We start from the raw sequence: 20,500 nt of genomic DNA, 5'->3' as shown, positions 1-20,500 counted from the left end.
TGAAGCCAGAATGGATTATTCCTGCCCTTTCAGTATGAACACATACTTTGTACATGCCAGCAGATTCTTGCTGATTTTTCAAGGCATTGCAGCAACTACTTCAGGTCCACTTTTAGTATCAAATGCTTTGCAGCTTATAGCTCCACAAAAACATATTCATCTGAAGAAGAAAATAACTTTATCCATCTGAAAAAAACATTGCTTATGATTTGGTCCCCTTCATCAGGGACTCATTCCAGAAAAGATGTTAATAAATCAGGTCCAAACCCCATCTCAAGAGACTCAAACCACAAGTGATGAGGCCACAGCCAAAGCATCCCAAATTCTCCCTGTGAGAGACAGGGATACCCAGAAGACAGTAGAAGTGTCTGGAAGTGGGCCAGGACTTCATGGATCAAGGTTACATTGGAATTTACCACACAAGTGAAAATACTCTTAATTGATGGAAAGTATTGCCCTTGTAGAAAGTAGAAATCATTTGCACAAACACACAAAAAAATCACACAGCCGGTGGCTTTAAAGGTGTGCAAAACACTCAGGGGCAGCGTGGAGGACAAATATTTGAAACTTAGGAATGAAGGAAAATAAGAGGGATGCCGCAGCAAAGCAGCCAATTTTGTCAGTATGCTGTTTAACTATCATAACAGAGATGGGTCCAGTCTGACCTGCAGCTGACCACAGTTCCAAAGCCATAGAGCTGTTACATTTCTGCAGCATGCGAAGGCTGCAGTTACACCTAATGAGACCATGCAATTCCCAGTCCAAAGACTTACCTTGAGTAAGTTGAGTTAGCTCGCAGCAGTGTACAGAGAGATGCTGAAATCATCACTGCCACAGCCAATTTCCACCCTGAGCCTGGGCTCAAGAGTGACCCATTTGGTTTGGAGGGGTTATTTTTTTTTTGCTTTTGTTTCTTTTGACTGCAACAGAAGCAAAGTACAGATGCATTCTGAAATTACATTTCCACCTAGTGGGGTGAGAGGTAAAACAAGAGAGAACTGCCACTGGCACTAAAACAGCCTACCCTGTGTTCCTTTACCTCATTGCTGTGCAATCCTGGGGGCTGTGAGCCCACAAGCAGCAAATCCCCAAACCCCACGTATACAATCCACAGAAAAGCATGTGTGTGCAAACACCAGTGCCAGGGATAGCCTCATGGCATTCTCAGTGGCTTCTTGAAATTACATTTTTTCCAATTTGACTTCAGACTACAGCAAGAAGTAGAAGCATCTGAATTAGCTATGTCTGTGTTTACCTCTTATCAAAAATACTTTTCTGACTCAAATTATAAACACGTAGGGCAAGACACTCTAACGTTCACAACCAAGCAGATATTCTTTAAGTTATTCAGCTTGTCTTAATAAGCCACCAAGAGTTTTACCCTATTCAGAAAGCACTTAAGAAACCCAATCCACAAATCTTGCAAGAACTCCCCAGTCGTGTGTCTGTAATCTTTGGCGCTCTCATAACTTAGACAAAAAGAAAAACCCAGCTCCACCTTATCCTTCTGGCCACACGTGAATGTATCGCTTTACAGTCTCGAGGTGGCTGCCCGGATTTAACCATGCCATTTTAATTTTCCTCACTCTCATGGAAATAGAGCTTATTATTTCAGTTCTGTACGCTTCTTATTAAACTAAACCAATAAATCCTGCCCAACGTCGTCCTGGCGTTAAGGACACGGAGAGGCTTTAACATGCACAGTAGTTTGAAGAGAGATCTAAAAATAGAGCCTATTTTGCCAGTCCATTAAGTAGCTCCAGGATCAAGTGATGGTGACATCTCAATTGATTTCAAAGGAAACGGCGTTATCATGGACACGCGGCCCTGGCACTGCACCAGAACGAACAACTGTCCCCAGAGTCCTCACTCGGGCAAGGCTCCAGCGTAACCAGGCCCTTAATTAGGCAAGACGAGGAGCAGGATTATGAGAGTCTGCATTGTTTAACCGCAAACAGCTTGGCAATCGTTGCCGATCTACAGAAATCAGGCGTGACACAGGGGATGACACAATTTAATAAGCAAACTGCTTTACCGCTGCCGTCGCGGAGCTCTTAAGCTGCTGCCTTTCCCATCAGCAAGCCCATCTGACTCCTCACAGCACAGTTTGCCCACTTTCTCTGCTGACGGGCACTAGCAGCATACAGATGGGTTTAATCTGACAGTGAGAATCAGACTGAGCTGTCTGTAGCACAACAAATTCAGCCCTACCTGTGCTGGAAAAGCAAGGCCGTCACCAAGTCCAGTTGCCCTTCTTTAAAACAGCAATGTGAAAGACAAATGTCTGTGCCCCTGCACACAACAACCATGCACAAGCCCCAAGACAATTCCTCATCTGCTTTGGTTCCAACACAGCTAGGACAGTTTTTGCTTAAGCAGTGCTACCCCAAAGATGGTCAGTCACAAAATACCCAATGCTGCTGTCTGTAGGGCAGCCACCAGGATGAACCTATTGAGTCTCCGTGAGGAGACAGCATCAGACCCTCAGAGAAAGGCATGAAATGGTCAATGCAAACCTGGCTTCACCTGGTCCCTGCACAAAGTTTTACCTCCTAGTCCCTCAAGACTAGCTGATGCCTTAAAGGCTTCAAGCTTTCCAAAAGTTGCAGAGATTTTTTCTTCCAAGATCTGTTAGAATTCTAGTCGTTCCAGTTAGTTGTGCAATTATCTGTTGCTTTATAGGACACAGCATGCTTTAAGCCTTAAATGTATCGGGTAGGCAGGGAACTCCACAGGCTCCTTTACCTTGCACAGAAAGTAAAATACTGTCACTTTTAAATTACCTCTTTTTCAATGTAATTGAATCCATCTCCCAGAAAAATTACAAACTGCAGCACTATAATTTGCCAGAATTAACACTGCAAACGATGCTGAGGACATGGATTTTCTCATCCTGGTGGGCACTAAATTTTCCATGGCTTACCACTCTGTTCTAGGGCATGCCCAGATGCTGGAAACAGCCAGATGAGCCAGGACACACCGTATCAGGGTCTGCAGCACTCAGGACACCTTTTCAAAACACAGCACCTCCAAATGCCTGAGGAAGCTCCCCCAGCTGAACCATGGGGCTCAAAATAAGTCCAAATTAAACCCAACTGTAACTGGTTTTGGTGCAAGTTACAGCACTCTCTTCTTTCAGAAGGTGTTGCTGCTCCCTCATTATGTCACAAATGCAGAGATCCAAACAGAGCTAGGGATGGAGGAGAAGAGGAACATTGCTTCCATGCCAGCTCTAATTCAGTGCCTTAACTGGCATCTTAAAAAAACCTGGTGCTCTGGCTTCTCTCCCAGCACGAAGCCGCTGAGGCAGACATCAGCTCTACACATCGGCCAGGGTAGGTTTCACTGGCAAGGCTCCATGAGGGCTCAGATTTGGGCTACATTTAGTACTACTGGTGAAACAAAGCACTGGCTGCCTTCCCCAGTAGCTTGCCTGAGAATTACCCACGCCAGTACCACTGGGTGCAGCCTACGCTTCCTCCTGCCTGGGCAAAGGGGATGGGAACTTGAGGCCTCCATCACCTTATCATAAAGAGTTGGAAAACTCCCGGTTCATGTGCAGCAGGAGATCAGGAAACGTGATAAACAGTCAAGAACTGGAGCTGCCAGATTTTCTGAATAGGTGGAAATGCCAAATAAACAAAGCAAAAGCCTTTAAAGTGGTCTCTAAGAATGCCTGGTCTATCACTCTACCAAATGCCTGCATTCAAAAGCCACCTTTCACGGAATGCCACGGTTTGTAGAAAGAGCATTATTGTCGGCTTCAGGAGGCATAAATCTCCCATGGTTATTTTTATGGCTTATTGGATATTATTAGGAAGTCTATACAGTAGTCATACACAAACCTGCACATGAAAACGTAACCTGGCAGTCACTAGCACAAGGTCAGGAGCAACATCTGGCCATGAACCCTCAGCAAAGGGACTGGAAATGTGCTATGGCAGAGATCGGTTGCCCTCATTTTTCAGAACGTTCTATATATTTTGCACAAGAGACTCCAGACTTCTTCGATGTGTTTTATACCAGGAGCTCTAATGTGCTGACCACAGCCCAGAGGATGCTGGCAGGTTCTCGATGCAGCAGGATCCCAGCTGTGCTGGCTCCAAAGACATGCTGGTGCAATGTTACATTCATCATCACGGCAGCAGTCCAGCAAAGCAGATTTCATTTTCAGGTTTCCAAATGATGTTTTGAAGACACAAAACTTTGAAAATACCCTTTTAAGTAAGAAGATATGCAGGAAATGGCAGCTAAGTTCTCCAAGATACAGATATCACAGACAACATATGCCTCAGAAACAGCAAGGTGCTCCCAGCCAAACAGTTCCCAATCCCTTCTGGACCACATTACTCTTCTTCTACAATATATTACAGTTTTCACTAGGAACAGTCTCTAAGCTAAAGGAAATCAAATGCATACATTTCAGAAATGGCTCACAAACAGATCACTGCTGTTTCCTTTTTTATGCCTTATCCTTTTTTTCCCTCCAAACATCAAAAAGTGACATGTTTGTATGCAGTTTAGTCATTGCCCACGAGATGTCTCCATGTGCTGCACAGAGGTCCCAGAAGACCGGTCCTGGTAAACAGGAGACTAACATCTGAACCCAAGTTGTGGCAAAACTGGTCCAGCTCCTCCATTATTTTCTTTCATAAACATTAAGTTCATGATTTAGCACAAATCTGGAGTCTATGTATAATGACAAACAATAAGTTGCTTCTGGGTTGTTTTTTTTCTGGTTTGGTTGTTTGGGGTTTTGTTGAGTTTTTTAAAAAAGGCAGCTTTTTTACTCACAGTGAGGGATGAACCAACCAATAAACAGTCCTCAAAATAAACAACTCTCCTGAGAACAAAGCACGACCTTTGTAATACCGACATTGAGCCACAACTGAAGAGAGCATTCCCATGACACAGCTGTTGGACAGCTTTGGATTTCAGCTCCAAACTCAAATTTTATACCATTCTAAGTACATGAAAGGCTATGTAATGTGTAAGCATTAAGTGTGTTACATACCTGAATCGACAGACTGAGGATCTGAAGCCTCATACATTATACTGGCTGCATTTACTCAAGCACAGCACATCTCAAATGAGTTCTAACTGAGCCCAACCAAGATTGGACTGTGTACAGGCTCCAGAATATGCGGATAAACACACTGCAGATGTGATGATATGATATTCACGCTCTCAAATCCTACTGCCTTTATCTTCCTTCTGTTAACGTATGTGAACTGCATGGCTGTGATAGCATCTCTCTTGTTCCACTGCCATGAGGAGGTTATTTTTAGCTTGTTAAAGTCAGTCGATCTCCTTCAAAACCGGGCAGTTATCCAAACAGCCAAAGGAGAGATAGGCCATACTGTATCTTTTGCTTTATGGGAAAAACCCTCATTCACAAAAACAAAGACTATGCAGAATCTGTACTGTAGATAAACTTGTATCTCTGTTACTCTGCTGACTTGACTTTCAAACACATCACATGGGAAGAGCAAATATTGAAACTCCGGGCATTGTCTACTTTGATATTTACGGTCAAGTCAAAAAGGTTATCTTCCACCAGCCCAAGCAACAGGAGCTATTCACAGCTTGTAGGCTGCATCACATCTACAGGGAGTACCGGCCTCTGGGTGAAGCAGTTTTCTCTGGGGCTTGCCTTTAACAGAGATGCAGTAGAAAGTCACTCAGAAGAGCTGGGAGCCAGACACAGGGATGGATGCAACTGCTGCTGAGGAGCATCCTCCTGACACAAAGAACATGTTTACATTAATGTCTCTTTGGCAGGTGAATTTTAGAACATGTGAAAATAGTAATTCAAGGACACCAGCACCCTACAGGCTTTTCATCACCTCTCCTCCCTCCTCCAGCTCATGCAATGTGTGCCCACACCTTCCCCAAGCCCTTGCCAGTGCTGCGCCACTGCCATCAGCCCATCACTAAACATCCCCCCGGCAATAAGACAGGTTGCAATTGCTCATTTTCATGTGATACAGCTTCCAGAAACAACACATGAAGAACAGGTACATTGGGTGAACAAAATTTGATCCGCAATTAGTTTGTCGTTTTTCTCCTGCCCATTTTCACTTACCCTAGAAACTTGCATTTGGAGCCAACATAGGACCCAGGGTGTCTGCACAGTTTCAGCATGAGTGCAGGGCACTGCAACAGGTAGAGACCCATGGATACTCTGGACAAGGCTGTATTTCAGAAAGGTACAGTGCTGCCATACTTTCAACAAATGCAGCATTTACAGTGAAGCAGCAGCTCCAAGCCATGCTTCGTTGCAGCTGGACTCTGCCCTTGCCTGCCCCTTCCACAGGCAATCTGGAATGAGGTAGGAACTGCAAATATTGCCAGCCCTCACCATGAGGGCAAAAGAAGTTATTAAACCCTTCTCCTGGACAAGTGCTGGCCACAGCCGAGCCTCACACCAGGCCCTTCGTCTTCACCCCCACACTCCTGCCAAGTAGAGCATTTCATTGCAAAGCAGATTTCTGCCAGCAAAAGCTCTTTCTTGCTTTTTTTTTCAGCCATGCGGTGCTGTTTGAGGAGTGAGTTGTGTTTCAGCAACCTCTTCTCATACTGCAGGGCCCTAATGGGAACAAACACTCAAGTCCTGCAAGTAATGAGGGTCCCTCCCCCAGCCCTGCACACATTCAACTGTTGAGTTATGCTTCCTGTTCCTTCTCAATGCTAGTGCTTTCTCTGAAATTTTCTCCCGATGTTTCCAGAAGAACTTTTGACCCCCAGAGTGTTTTTAAAACTTATTGCATTGTTATTCTCTTCCTTATTATGCTTGCATGGGTACAGGTTATTGTGCATGGATTCCCTGGTAAAGCAGAAATGCTCTTCACAGAAACTAAGTGAGCAGTCCTGCAGCTCAGATGAAAAATAAAAAGGGTGTGCATGTGTGTGTTAAGCAAATGTATCTCTTCATATTCACAAAACAAGTTTATTTATCCACTTTCAGTTGCAAATTTTACAAAAAAAATCTCCACAAGTGGCGTTCGTCAGGGATAAAGAAACTCAGCTCATGCAAGAAACCTTTAACCAGAGACATCCTGTTTCTCTTACTTGTAAGAGAATCAAGACCTTGCTGGGTCACAGACGTCTCTGCATGCACAGCTCTTGTGAAGGCACACATCAAACACCTCAGACCAAGGCAAAACAATGAAATATGAGCAGAAAGGGCTTGCCAGTGCATAGCAGAGGATCACACAGCCGGGGATGCTGCCAGATCACCTGCATGATGAGCTTGGTCATGAGGAGGCAAAGCCCACCACCTCCCTGACTAGTAGGGGTAACGATGACCTCCTTTCCCAAATGAGAAATTTCTCTTTTGTACAATCCTATTCTGCACGGAATAGACTTGGCTCAGGATCCTGCCTCGGGCGCCACGAGCGGCAGATACCCAGGGGAGAGCACGAGATTAAGTACAGAGGAACAGTCCCCAGCCTTTCCTCCCTCACTGCCTCTAGTGACTACAGCTCCAAATCTCCCCAGGCTGACACTTCCTCTTGTATTTAGTAACTCTCTGGAATTTCAAGCTATTAATATGAAGCTGGTCACTGAAGCTGAACACTTTAAAAAATAAAGTACTCAGGTCATCATACATTGAACAACATAGCACTACTGGAAACAAAGGCAAAAACCTTCTGAAGCAAGTAAGAATGGTGTATGCCTCTGTCTGGGGACCCAAAATGCCCCAAATTCATCAGACACTTTGAAAATTCTTGGCAGACCTGCTTCCCTTTGGAGCTCATTTCCCAGGTTGCTCCGCCAACCAGCAATACAGTGACAGATTACATTTGAAGCAACAGAAATACTAAGTGAATTAAAGTTAAAAATAAATCGTCAAAGGCAAATATTATCATATCATTCTATTTCACCTGGACATAAATAATGACATTTTAAAATAGCAATGTCGACTGCACAAGGCAAAATATGGATTGGGGATGGAGGAAGTTTAAAATCCCCAAAGTGCCTCAGGACAATTGAGCACAACACAATTCTGCAGCCCAGTACTTCGTATCTGAAGTCAAGGAACATTTTGGCCAAGCTATCTCTGAAATAAATGCACTTTAAGGATATTAATGTAATCCTTTTTCTGCCTGGCAGCACAAGTTTTATTAATGAAAATTTGAACTTTAAGGGATATTTAATGTTAAATAATGCTTTGCATAAGGAACTACAAAAACAGAGCTCCAATTAAACTGTGTTATGAAATTTGTATTAATGAAACAACAAGTGGACTTTCAAGTAAGACTTACAAGTGGTACTTTTCTGAAATTAAAATTTTCAAGTGTCACTAAACTCTTCTGCTGTGTCCTGGGAAAGTTGACTAGCTCAAGATTATATTATATATCCTGATTCAAAATACTGGAGAAGAATTTAAATATGTTAAAGGACTTTCTCACAGGGGAAAACTTTTTACATTTGTCTCCTAGAGAAGAGATTTTTGTTGTTGTTGGGTTTTTTGTTTTTTGGTTTTTTTTCCATTTCCACTAAACTGTAGAGCAAGCCTGGTTAAAAACGACCTTTGGGAGACCCCTGGTACAGCCTCCACTTGAAAGCAGAAACAACTTAGATCAGTTTCTTCAGGGCCTGACCCCATTGAGTTCTAAATCATACAATCACAGAATGGTAGGGGTTGGAAGGGACCTTTAGAGATCATCTAGTCCAACTCCCCTGCAGAAACAGGTTCACCTAGATTAGGTCTCATAGGAACACGTCCAGGCAGGTCTTGAAGACCTCCAAGGAAGGAGACTCCACAACCCCTCTGGGTAGATAACTAAAAGGATGAAGATTTCAACATAAACCTTAGTTCTAAGTGATTATTTCTTCTGCCTGGTTCAGCCTTTAAGCAATCAGGTTGTAAGGCATCAACAGCAAGTCCATCAAGTCTATAAATTATGGTCCTTAATATTCAGCACTGAACTACATTCACAGCAAAGTTACTGAAAGAAGACCTCAGACAACCCTAAGAGCTCCTGTAGGCTTTGTAGTATCTTCTCCACTTGTTCAAGAATTGGATATACATTATGCTGGTCAAAAAAAGCCTCATCTGAGGATAAATCTCTCTAGATTACTGGATGTTACCTGACTACCCAGCACCTGACAGCATCCATTTTAATCTCTACAAATCCCTGCATATTATACAAGAAGATTCGTTAACCTCTTGTCAGAGGTGAGAAACTGGTGGTGAGAAAGCTAACTCCTGGCCAGAGCTTGGTTGAGAGTCAGTTTCAAATCTAAGAGGTGTGATGCTTAAACTCACACCATGGTGTCTCAGTTACTTGGTTGAGACCTTGAACGAGCAAGAATTTCCAAAGCAATTTTGTAATAATTTACCTTCCTACATCCTGCCTGGTGGTAGGCAAGATTTGGAAAGCCCAGCTCAGCTCATGCTGCCCTGATCTGATGAGCATGGACCAGGTTGAGGATAGAGTAAAGGGGTCTACTCCACACAGACTGCCCACCCTGGGCTGCAGGGAGCCCTGCCTGCACACCCAAGGCTGTGACAGCAATCACAAGGGAAACGCAAAGACACCATGTAAGTTGGATTAGAAGAGGAGAAATTTCATGTGCAGGTCCAGTAAAAAACAGAAAAGGTCCTGAGAGTCACTGATAACTTTATACCACTCTGAATTACATCCTCTGCAACAACAAAAATTACTAGAAAAAGGAAAAAAAAAAAAGATCTTGCTGCTGCTTTTCTAATGTGCTGCTTGTACTCAGCTTTCTGTGATTTCCTCTCCATCTCCCAGGGACACATTACAAAAGCACTGGAGAGTGCCAGATAGGCAAGCAAATCTCTGAACTAGGCTACCACCCCTGCCAGCTGCAATGGCACTTGGATAGACATTGGAGCAGGCTCCAAATTCAGGGCTATGCTGAAAGGCAAGGGTCTTCCTGGTGGCGTGCACCTCAGCTACCTTGAGTTTCCCCTAGCATTACATTTCTCTGGAAAGGAAACAGCCGATACAAAAGCCATCATTGAAAGCCAGGCAGAGCCTTGCTGGAAATTCAGGAGCAAACCAAGTGACAAATAACTCCTGGCATGTGCCACTGGAACACCAGGGAGCCACACATAATTAAGTTTTGACAACACTGACTTTTAAGGGCTTCTGAGCCATAGCCTTAGGAAAAAAAACCAGAATTTGAAACATTACATATAGAAAAATCTTAAGTATTTTGATAGCTAAAAGAATGCTTAGATGCCCACTCAAAGTTATCACATGAACGACACCATCAGCAGCCCACTAAGCATCCCTGATTTATTTGCTTTTCCCTTCCTCCCCCTAGAAAGGTATCCTGGCATACCTGTAGAAGAGAAGACAGTGCAGAAACAACAAACTTGCCACAGTAAAGGGACATGTGAAAGTGAGGACTGTTACAAGCATAAGCTCAGAGAAAGCATGAAGCCACAGGCAGGTAAGAAGGGAGCACCAGCATGGGCCAGACTACAGTGCAAGATTCCCTAGGGAGCAATCTTTTGCACAGAAAAAGGAAAGCATAATAAAAAAATCAAACCAAATCATCAAACCAGTATCATGTCTGAGCCATTCGAAGGTTTAAGAGATTTACTATAATTGTCACAGAAAAGAGAGGAAAAAAAGGATAAGAAGAGAAAATTTTTAAATGAGAAAAGCTTCAAGTGAATCCACCTGGTCTCCCTTGCTGTAAAACCAGCCTGCAAGCTCTTCAGAGTAGAAAATATCACTTTATTCTTTGTCTGTACAATACAACAGAGGCACAGAACATTGGGGAAGTTTCAGAGAGCTGCTATGTTACAAATAAATAACAATAATCCACTTAATCTGTGCTTAATGCAGCCCTTAAGGGAATGCAAGTGAGATGCAACTGGCAGCATTTATTCAGAACTTGAGTTACGGTTCACAGCCAGATATTCGTGTCCCTGCCTCCAAAAGTGTCTGTTGGCTTTAACAGAGCAAATAAAAACTTGAAGACTTGGATCATAAACTGTTAAAGAAGTTTAGTTAAAAAAGGAGGGGAATGAAGAGTGTGTTACCGCGTAAGCACTGTGAGAGACTTTGCATCACATCCAACAAAAACAGTAGAAGTGGGTGGAAAACAACCCAACAGCAGAGAGGAGAACAAAACCATGATTGCCACATAGCTTGGAAGACATGAGAGCTCCTGCTCCTCATGCTGCTGCTTTGCTGCAGGACAGTAGCAAAGAGGATAGACGCTCTGGTAGATGGGTAGATGCCATCCCCACTTCAGCTTATCACCCATGTCCCATGCAAAGAAGGGCTGGGTTGGATTGCCCAGTCCCGATTTAAGTGTTTTGTGTCAGTCTGTAGGAGAACGTGACAGATGCAAATGGGCATCAAGGGAGAGAGTAAAAATGTCACACCAAACCACACTTACAGCAACCAGTTTTTCGGGAGACACATTCAATCCTTTCACATCTTCTTCTTCTTCTGGCTCTTCATTTTCCTTATTGTCAGTGCAAGAGATAGAGTCTTGGACTGAACAAGTGCTAAGCAAGTCTGGCAAACTGGTAGATGAGTACTTCAGAAAATCCCCTTCAGCAGATTCCTACCCGAAAGACAACAAGATATGTTATATCACATGCAGAAAACCGAAGTCAAGGTGAAACTCCTCCATTTCACCTGTCCACCTGGTAATCCTCCTCTCATTACACAGATCCATGTGCTCAAACTTTAACAGTCCAGTTATAAAAAGCAGACCTAGTTTCAAAGTGCATATACTGTAAATACAGGCCAATGTACATCTAAAATATTTATATTTTATAAAGGAGAATTTAATATAACTGCCTACTCACCCCCACTTTGGGTTTATTAAATACCACTGCAAGCAGACTCAGAGTTTACAGCCCTCATTACTCATTTAATTGCATCCCAAATCACACTCTGTGCTCCTGCTCCCTCCCTGCAGATGTTCCCCTCACATATTTATCTATCTACATGAAAAGAATAATGGACTGGCAATGCTCTTTAGGAGAACAAAATGAAAAGTGATCCACAAATCTGTTACGAACTTTTTCTTGATGCTTCAGAATCTGTTTCCAGTCTTTGACACCTTTTCCAGCAGGCAAACACGTGCATCAGCTAAAAGCAGTGGCCAGACAGACTTTCATTTTATTGCTTTTAGAACAAATCTGTTCACGAGTGCTCACCAGGCCAAAAGGCAAGGCTGTTTTCCCGTACCAACAAATAATGCCCAGAGGGAGCTGCTGGGGAACACTTCACCGATTCACACCTTTTCCGAGACTGCCTGAGACATGGCATAGGCTGGATTCTTCATTGCTTGCCTGTCCAAGTCCTCCTCCCAGGGACATGAAAACTGTCCAAGTGCACAGAGCATGGCCCAAACAGATTCACAGCCTGATCAGTGACGTGAAGTTCTATGCTGTAGCTTGTGATGAATCTTTGATGCATGAACAAGCAACTAACTTTAAGGAAAAAATTATGCAGTCTTGTGCCCTGCATTTTGGCAGAGAGTTCGGTTGTCTAAAGGTAATATTAAATGTACCTACTTCGGGTCAAGGCATGTTCTTTCCAGAATGAGCACAGATGTGGTGAATGACAGGCCATGAGCCTATAGAAAGTCTCCAATAAACTTCACTGTCTAACTGAAATGTTAGAGAAGCTGTACAGGCTCTTTGAGTATGGCGGGATAGAGCCTCTTTTTGAAAAACACAAAGACAAAGCATCCTGGGAAGCCACCAAAGCATCCAGACATTAAATTTGCATAAACCTGCATCAGGTTGGCTGGGGCAACCTGAAGATGAAGCTAAGAAAAATCTGAAAAACACTGACACGGTGGCTTGCTGATACTTCATGCTACACCTGGAAATGCAGGTCCCTTTGTTCCTGCCACTACCCCAAGGGACCTGATGGCCCTCATTTGCAGGCAAGAACTTCTCTGAGACCCTAGCTGCTTTTGGGAGCTATTCAGCTCCTCATCAAATGCTTGCATCAACCCAAGCTGGGGAGCAGCAGGCTATGCGGTCTAGGGAGGGGAGCAAATGGGAGATTTTCTTAAACAAAGGACAAAATATTATGTAATATCCCCTCAACTTCTGTTGCGTTGAAAGCAGAACAAAGAGCCTGACTGATAAACGAGTTCCACTGTCATTTCCCTGAAATTTCACGCTCCTTTATCTGCAAGAGCTCCATTCCAAGCTATTAACAAGGACAAAATAAAGAACTCAAGCCAAAAGATCATCATCAAAAGACCACAGACAAGACAAGCGATGAGAGCTACGGAGGCTACACGGGCAGAAGCAAACCAGGCTGAGAACTGCCTGCTTTATTTAGCATATATTTTAAGAAAACAATTTTGGCCAGAAGTTAAGTAACGTCTGCATGAATAAATACAGACTCATTTGCACACTGAACAACAGTGACAATATAAGCAAATCATTAAGTTGGTCTGTGCTCTGCTGATTTGCCACAGATTTATGGCAGCTACCGATACGTTTCCCATAGTTGTGCATTAAATTTAGAGAAGCAAATGTGCACATGTGAATCCCTAGCAAAAATATGCCCGTTCCACACAACTCCCATGGATGTACGTTCAGGAGACCAACAAGGGGAGGACTGTACCTTGCTAGCAACCACCAGCTGCACCAGGCCGGCAGCCGAGCGAAGCAGAGCCACAGCGTCCTGGTGGGAGAGCCCAACCAGTGACTGCCCGTTGATCATGAGGAGCTCGTCGCCCACTGTCAGCCTGCCGTCCCTGTGGAAACAGAGCGGGAACACGGAGCTGGAGGGTGACTGTTCCCCAGCGCCGGGCTTCGGTGGCACATGGAGGCATATGAACAACTTGTAATCTGCCTGATGCTAAGCTTGCGTTGATCCAAAAAAATGAGGCTCAGAAAGGTGCCTCCGGGAAATCATTGTTACAACCAGGGTCGTTTCACTCTTTGCAGAGATTAGACTTCCTCTAACAACTTAGGGAGCAGAGGTGAATCCCATCAAGGAGCAAGGTCAGGGTTGGCAGTGTGCACCCTGGGTTGCATGACCCACAGTCACTCACTGCCAATCCCATGGGAAAGGTCCATCTTCCAAAAAGATGGGGACTTGGGGAAAAAGCCCCACAACCCATCAGGATTCTTGGTTTATGCTCCATGACTGAGCAAGAGTTTGATCTGTCTACAGTTTGGACTCAACATGCTGGATGAAGCTTCAGTGACCAACCACAAAAATATTTTTTTATGCCAAAAATGCCATTTTCTCACCCTCACACAACGGGAGGGCAAAACCCTTACAACACCTGTCTCCTGAGTCTGGCCCACAGCGATGGCCACGGGAGCTCCATCACACCCGCTCCCATGAAGGCACCGCCATGCCCTCACCTGTGTGCCAAGCCGCCTTCCTCCACGTGGGTGACGATGATGCTGTGAGGGGACCGCTTCGACCCTCTGCCTCCCGTTATCTGGATTCCCAGTCCATCCGTCCCCTTCAGGATGTGCATCTTCCACATGCGGCAACCTTCTCGCTGAGAGAAAATGTGCAGAGAGTCCTTGAATTTGATTTGGACACTGAGAGAGGGCTGGGAGGGTACAGGAGGGAGCTATTTAGCACCTTGCTGCCCATCACCACACATCTGTATAGCTCAAGCTATACGGGTGTTTTTGCTGAGCTTTGCTATGTTAGCTGTGGTCCAAGCGAAGGAGGCAGAAGGGAGAAGGCAGCACAGAATAGGGTCAGCAGGTAGATGTTTCCTTGCAGGGCTGTTTGCAGCTTTTCTGAGCCACGCAGAGGAGCTGCTTGCAATGCCCTCATCCTTCCCGAAGCAAATAGCAGCCCCAAATCCCTTCTCCAAAACTCAAGGATGAGCTGTGCAGGGCTGCAGAGAAGCAAGATGTTGTCCAAGGGGAACCTTGAACATGAGTAGCATGGCTGCTGTTGCAGCAGGGGCCAGACAAGTATTTCACAGCAGGGCTTCCCTCTCTTGAGGGGTTTACAGGATGTGAGACATAGGAAAGAAAAATACCAGCTTCAAATTATCAGCTACCAATCAGATATTTCTTATTGGACAGCTGTCATATGACTGTAAATAATACCCACTGCAGAGAATAACTTTTCAGTATAAGCAAGGTAATAAGAGATGTTAAAGACACCTTTAATTTTATCTTTTTTTTTAATGATTATAAATAGTTATCCAGAAAGTGCTTTACAAACTCCAGAGCAATGTGAAATGCAGCACAAAAAGTAGTTCCCATGAGTCCTACAGTCAGCACTGGGCAGCAGCAAAGGCAAGCGTGGCAGATACCAGCAGAACAAAAAAGCAAAGAGATAAACAAGTAAGCAAGACACATAAGGCAACTGAAGGCATCGTCTCAGAGAGGGGAAGAACCAGGGTAACAGAACTATGAGAAACCTTAGAAGTTTTCAGGCTTGCAAGAGAGCAAAATGCACAGTCTGGAGGCAATTTTTAGGCCATGTGTTGTAGTCACCAGGCACTGGGTCAGCTATTTCTGACTGTGTCTGTAATACACACAAGTAACATTCTCGCAGTACGCAAATGCCCAAGTAGCAAAGATGATTAAAATTTCATGCCTGCGAAAAGCATGTACAAATTGCTGCTCGTTTCTGAGAATGCGAAGTGCTAAATATATCGGCAAACCCAAAGGTTGTGGCAGCAACCTGCAGATTTTAGGCCAGCATTGTTTATCAGAGCCTCTGCTAAGTGAAGCAAATGTGCTTTTTTTTCACCTGATCACTAGGGCCCTATGCCAAAACTTTTATTTTTCCAGATACACAGGAAGAGAGGTCAGTACCTAAACCAACACCTCCAGAACAAAGTGAAAAATAAGAACATTACACAACCCCTAGACCACAGGTAGGAGAAATGGGAAAAACAAACCAGGTGTCTGAAGAGGTAACTCAAAAGTCTGAGCCTGAAAATACATACACTTGTGGGTAATTTGTTGAAGTCATGCACATCGGCAATATCCCAACAAGTTTAACTGGGGTCCTCAGTGCATCAATAAAAGCCCAGCCTCTTGCTGAATAACAGGACATGTCAGAACAGAGAATACTCAGAGATAAATTAGAATGATACATGAGACACCATGGTAAATGCAGGGGCAAGAGTCAACTATGTTTATCTACTTAAAAACCAGAACTGAGCTACAGCATGAAAATTCTCCAGAGAGGTTTTATTGCCATCAAGTACCTTCCACCCATAATGAAAAACAGTTTAACAAAGAAAGACAATCTGTCTCCCCCCACCAAGCAAGCCCAGGCAGAAGTGATGACCATCTATTCTCCTCACAAGATGCCACTTCGAGTGTCCCATTGTTAAATCCAGTTTGGAAGCAGACTATCCAATAAAGTTTAATAATGCAGTCGTAAAATTGCATTTAACGATTTGCAAAAGCTTTTTGGAATGCAAGTTAGGCAAAGGCCCATGACATGCAGTGCCTAGCTTCCATTCCTCAACACTCCTCACTATCACACATCTTGTTTAAAAAAAACCCTTTTTTTAAAAAAAGAAAAAAATCACACATTTATTCTCAACTGACCTGCTCTCAGATTCCATTCACACAGCAAAACGCTTAACAGCAGCAAATGGCAAGACTCCACTGTTCTCAATACAAGCACCATCCTATTCCCCTCGAACTGCCACTGAAATCAAAAGCACTTGCAAAGCAAAGCACCACTCAGTCTCGACACAGATGGCAGAATGCAGCCACAGTAAAGACAATGAAACCCCTTTGCGCATACCAAAACACCTGTTTCTTCCACTCCTTTTCAAATGACATGGTCATCACCTCCCATTGCAAGAAACTGCCATCCCCTAAGCCCCCACCACGCATTTCGCTGGGCATAAACAACTTGGCCTCAACTGGAAATCAGATCCCCTCACTGCTCTTTCCCCTCTTCTTCATAAAACATTCATAGCTCTTCATTTAAACACGTACTACAAAGCAAACGCCCCCCACAAATACATGCAGGCCTCTGAGGTCACTCCGAGGTTCTGAAAGCCAAGCATTAAAAAGCAGACTGCTAGCCTTTGCTTGAGGCCTCTTGGATAAAAAAGGGGAGTGTTCAGCAGAAACCTCTTCACCTCTCCATGAAGCTGCCACCTTTGCACAGAGCAGCATGGGAGCCAGATAGGAAATGCTGCTGCATCCTACGCGGCTCCAGCACAGGAAAGCCTGAAGAGTAAAGCTCTGTGCCAGTTTGAAGGAGTGTAAATTTAATGACATTTTACTTAAAAACTAGTTTCCTTAAGTTATTGGAGATTCCTGGGTTGAACAACACAAACACTTAAATGCTTAAGTAAAAGGAAAATAAACCCACCAAAAAACAGCGATGCATGTTTTTAATTTTGACATTTTTTAAAGGATTGCATTTTCAAGCTTTCCTTCATAAACAAAAAGGCTAAAAGCTCATCTACTCTTCAAGTGAAAGCTAGGATTCTGGTGTATTCACTGCACTCCTGAGACTGACAATACTCACGGGAAACTCCAAGTGTGGTTTGCAGGTCTGATGTCACTGTCCTCGGAGCCTGCATAATCCCTGCCCAGAGGGATGACAAGTTTAACTGCTGACCAGCCTCCTCCGATCAGCTGCACAATTCTGGTTGCTGCTTGGCCACTGTCAGTTTCATACTCCTATTAACATCTGAACTTTTCCATCCTCTCAGAACAGATCTCCTGCTTTTGTTTACAAATGACTCAGAACAATCCCCCCAGCTTTGTTCACAAGAGATACAATAAATCCACACACATACACCTGCAGCTCTCGATGCAAAAGCACAGAGAGGTCCAGCTAGGCATCTCAAACTGCAGACATCCTCAGCAAGGACAGAGAGAGATGCATCATCAGCTCCTGTTGCAGCAAGGGACTAGGCAATATCAATCTCTGGTTACTCTGAAGAATAAGAGGACCAACTTATACCCCTTAACCAAAGGCATGTCACAACAATAAAACTCATCACTTGGACAATCCAAGTGGAAAAGACTCACTAGATAACGTGGGCTGAACACCTGTATATGACAATCCAGAAAATTCCATGCAATTCACCTGATTCTGCCAAGAAAGGCACTCAAAGACATTCATGTTTCCTTTGAGTGTCAAAGGAACAACAAGTAAAAATTTACTCTTAGAGATTGGTTCTCCCATCTCCTGGTAGCAAACTCTAACTCCATTTAGATGCACTGCATGGACTTTGATTGTAAACCCTGAGCAGCAGCAGACTTGCTTATGCAGAGGGACTGTGGATTCTCTTGATAGACGGGTTTCATGGACACAAAGGACCAGCATTGATCAAAGGTGGTCTCAGAGGAGAAGATGAGACAGTGTCATCTCGTGAAGTTCCTTCCAGATCTACATTTTTTTACTTCCCTCACATAGTAAGCACAAATGGTGCAGTCAGGTTGCAGTTGCTCTAATGGCTAATTTTTGTTCTTTGCAGTTGTATCACTTTAGGTGACTCAACTTTCTTCCTAACTTGGCTGTTTCAATCAGACAGCACTTTGGACCAGATTTTTCCACTTGGAGCTGATCAACTTCAAAGTGCCTAAGCTACAAATAATTAAAATATTTCTAAAGACAGTATGAATATTAAACTTGGATTATTCACAGGCAGAAAAAAAAAAAAAAGTGGGTCATCTTATGTAACAGACCACAAGTGAGAATAGAGAATACAGCTGGCAGCTTCAACTGGGTCCCCGCAGGCCATCTTTCTCCATCGTGAAGCCATTGTACATCAGGCAGCCTCTGTTCAGAGCGAGCCTACATCTGGAATAAACTAGCATGCTACAGATCAGAAAGGAAGCACGCTGCCAGCGCAATGTGGGGAAGCTTGCCTTCTGCCTGCTCCAAGTGCATACCATCAAACGCTCGATTTCATAAGCACGTCATTAATAAAACAAAAAGGAATGTTTTTTTTCCTCCGAGTGTTGAGGAAAATAAATGAATAAATGGGAAACATCGGAGTCGTCCTACCCCCCTTCTATTTCACCAGTTAATTGCAGGGGAGTTTAAAGAGGTTTGACTGATTTTGACTGTGCTGTGTTCAAGAAGCTGCAAATCTACATATACAAAGGAAAAATTGCTTTGAAATCTTGTATTAAAGAAAAGCTTGGCAGGAGCAAGGTGTAAACAAATGGAAAACAGAAACACAGTAAGTAGTTAAAAAGGCACACAACATGTAAAATAGTTGTCTACAGAAAAACTAAACAATTTTCTGTGACAGCAGCTATTTAGAAAAAACTGGTGTAAATATATAGCAATTTAAGAATAAAACCAGAGGTAAGACCTAATAAGAATAACCACGCAAGGTCTGTATGCACACACTGAATGCCACGGGCCTGAACACAGCCCATGGGATGCCTCCCTCCTGCCCTCCACATTTCAGATTGTTACTGTCCATCTGCAGAGATCGGTTCCCACTTACAAACTTCACAGATTTTCAGCACAGAAGCAGTAGAAGCAAAGAGCCACCTCTCGTTCACCAGCCATGAAGTAGCTTTGACACTTAAAAGGTGTAAGTTTCATGCATCAAAAAAAGAAAATTACTTCAATAGGTTTCAACAGGAGTCGGCAGTCAATGTGCCATCACAAACAGCGGAAAACCAGCACAAAACCTCCCAGACAGCAATGTACCACGTTCAGACCAGCACATAAGCAATCGCCTTCAAGCAATGACCAGTGAGTGTATCATCCTCCCCCTCAACAGGGAGTATGCTGCGATGGCCATACCAGCAGACATCCTACCCTGACGCAGGATAAATTAAAAGCACTACTCCCAGCTGCCAGTCCTACATTGGGTCAAATTATGCCTCCTCCCACTATCCCCGTTCCCCAGCAGGCAGGTGGGAGAGATGGACCTGTAGCTAGGGAATGAGCTTGCATGATCACATTCCAGGTGAGTAGCTTAAACATGTCAATCTCAAGATCCAGTCAAAAGTCATTGCTCTTCACATTACAGATATTAGTGTGAATGACTCAGTACCAGAAAATCATGCCAAAATCTGTTTTCTGCAGATTACTAACAAAGCAATTATTTCATTAGCAGATAATGAGTATAATTTTAATCTGATTTTAACCAGGTTATTTTTAAGGCTGATCTGACAGCAGAACTCTTGCTTTTATCTGCTATCTTGGGTCTTGTTTTCATTGTCATACGAGCAAGCTACACAACTCCAAGTCAAATCAAAACCTGGGAGAAAAAAAAAATCTAAATTCCTTTATCAGTAAATTATTCCAAGAGAAGAATTCTTTATCCATTCCTACAGCCTGTGAAAGCTTTTTAGCACTGAGCCACTGCAGCCTTTGGCTTCTACCCCCGAATGATGCAAGCCACAGGGTAGGTGTCTCCTATACCACTTAAAAGAACGTAAAAAAAAACCCCAAACCCAAGCAGCCCTTACAATGAATTACACAGTGTTGACCATGTGAACTTTCCATATTCTGGAAAAAAGCAGGAGCCAGGAGCACAGACACAACTGCAATTGCATTCAAGTGTCCACTGCTGATCTAACCATTCTCCT

General features: G+C 43.7%; 1 protein-coding gene across 5 annotated transcripts in view; it reads right to left on the bottom strand.

Moving 5' to 3' along the window:
* PDZD2 (PDZ domain containing 2) overlaps window positions 1–20,500 on the bottom strand; it is a 153,049-nt gene that overhangs the window by 50,354 nt on the left and 82,195 nt on the right. For all 5 annotated transcript variants that reach the window (XR_009820827.1, XM_062017829.1, XM_062017827.1 and 2 more), the window contains exons 3-5: window positions 14,348–14,490; window positions 13,596–13,728; window positions 11,392–11,562 (exon numbers count right to left, since the gene is read on the bottom strand). Coding sequence is in view for 4 of the 5 variants with exons in the window: in XM_062017829.1 (XP_061873813.1) it covers window positions 11,392–11,562; window positions 13,596–13,728; window positions 14,348–14,490 (447 nt within the window). In the remaining variant the exon portion in view is untranslated. The remainder of the gene's footprint in view (window positions 1–11,391; window positions 11,563–13,595; window positions 13,729–14,347; window positions 14,491–20,500) is intronic.

This window comes from Colius striatus, chromosome Z (assembly GCF_028858725.1).
Source record: "Colius striatus isolate bColStr4 chromosome Z, bColStr4.1.hap1, whole genome shotgun sequence".
Taxonomy (NCBI): Eukaryota; Metazoa; Chordata; class Aves; order Coliiformes; family Coliidae; genus Colius; species Colius striatus.
The sequence above is the reverse complement of the archived record's forward strand: the minus strand, read 5'-3'. Positions and strand labels throughout refer to the sequence as shown.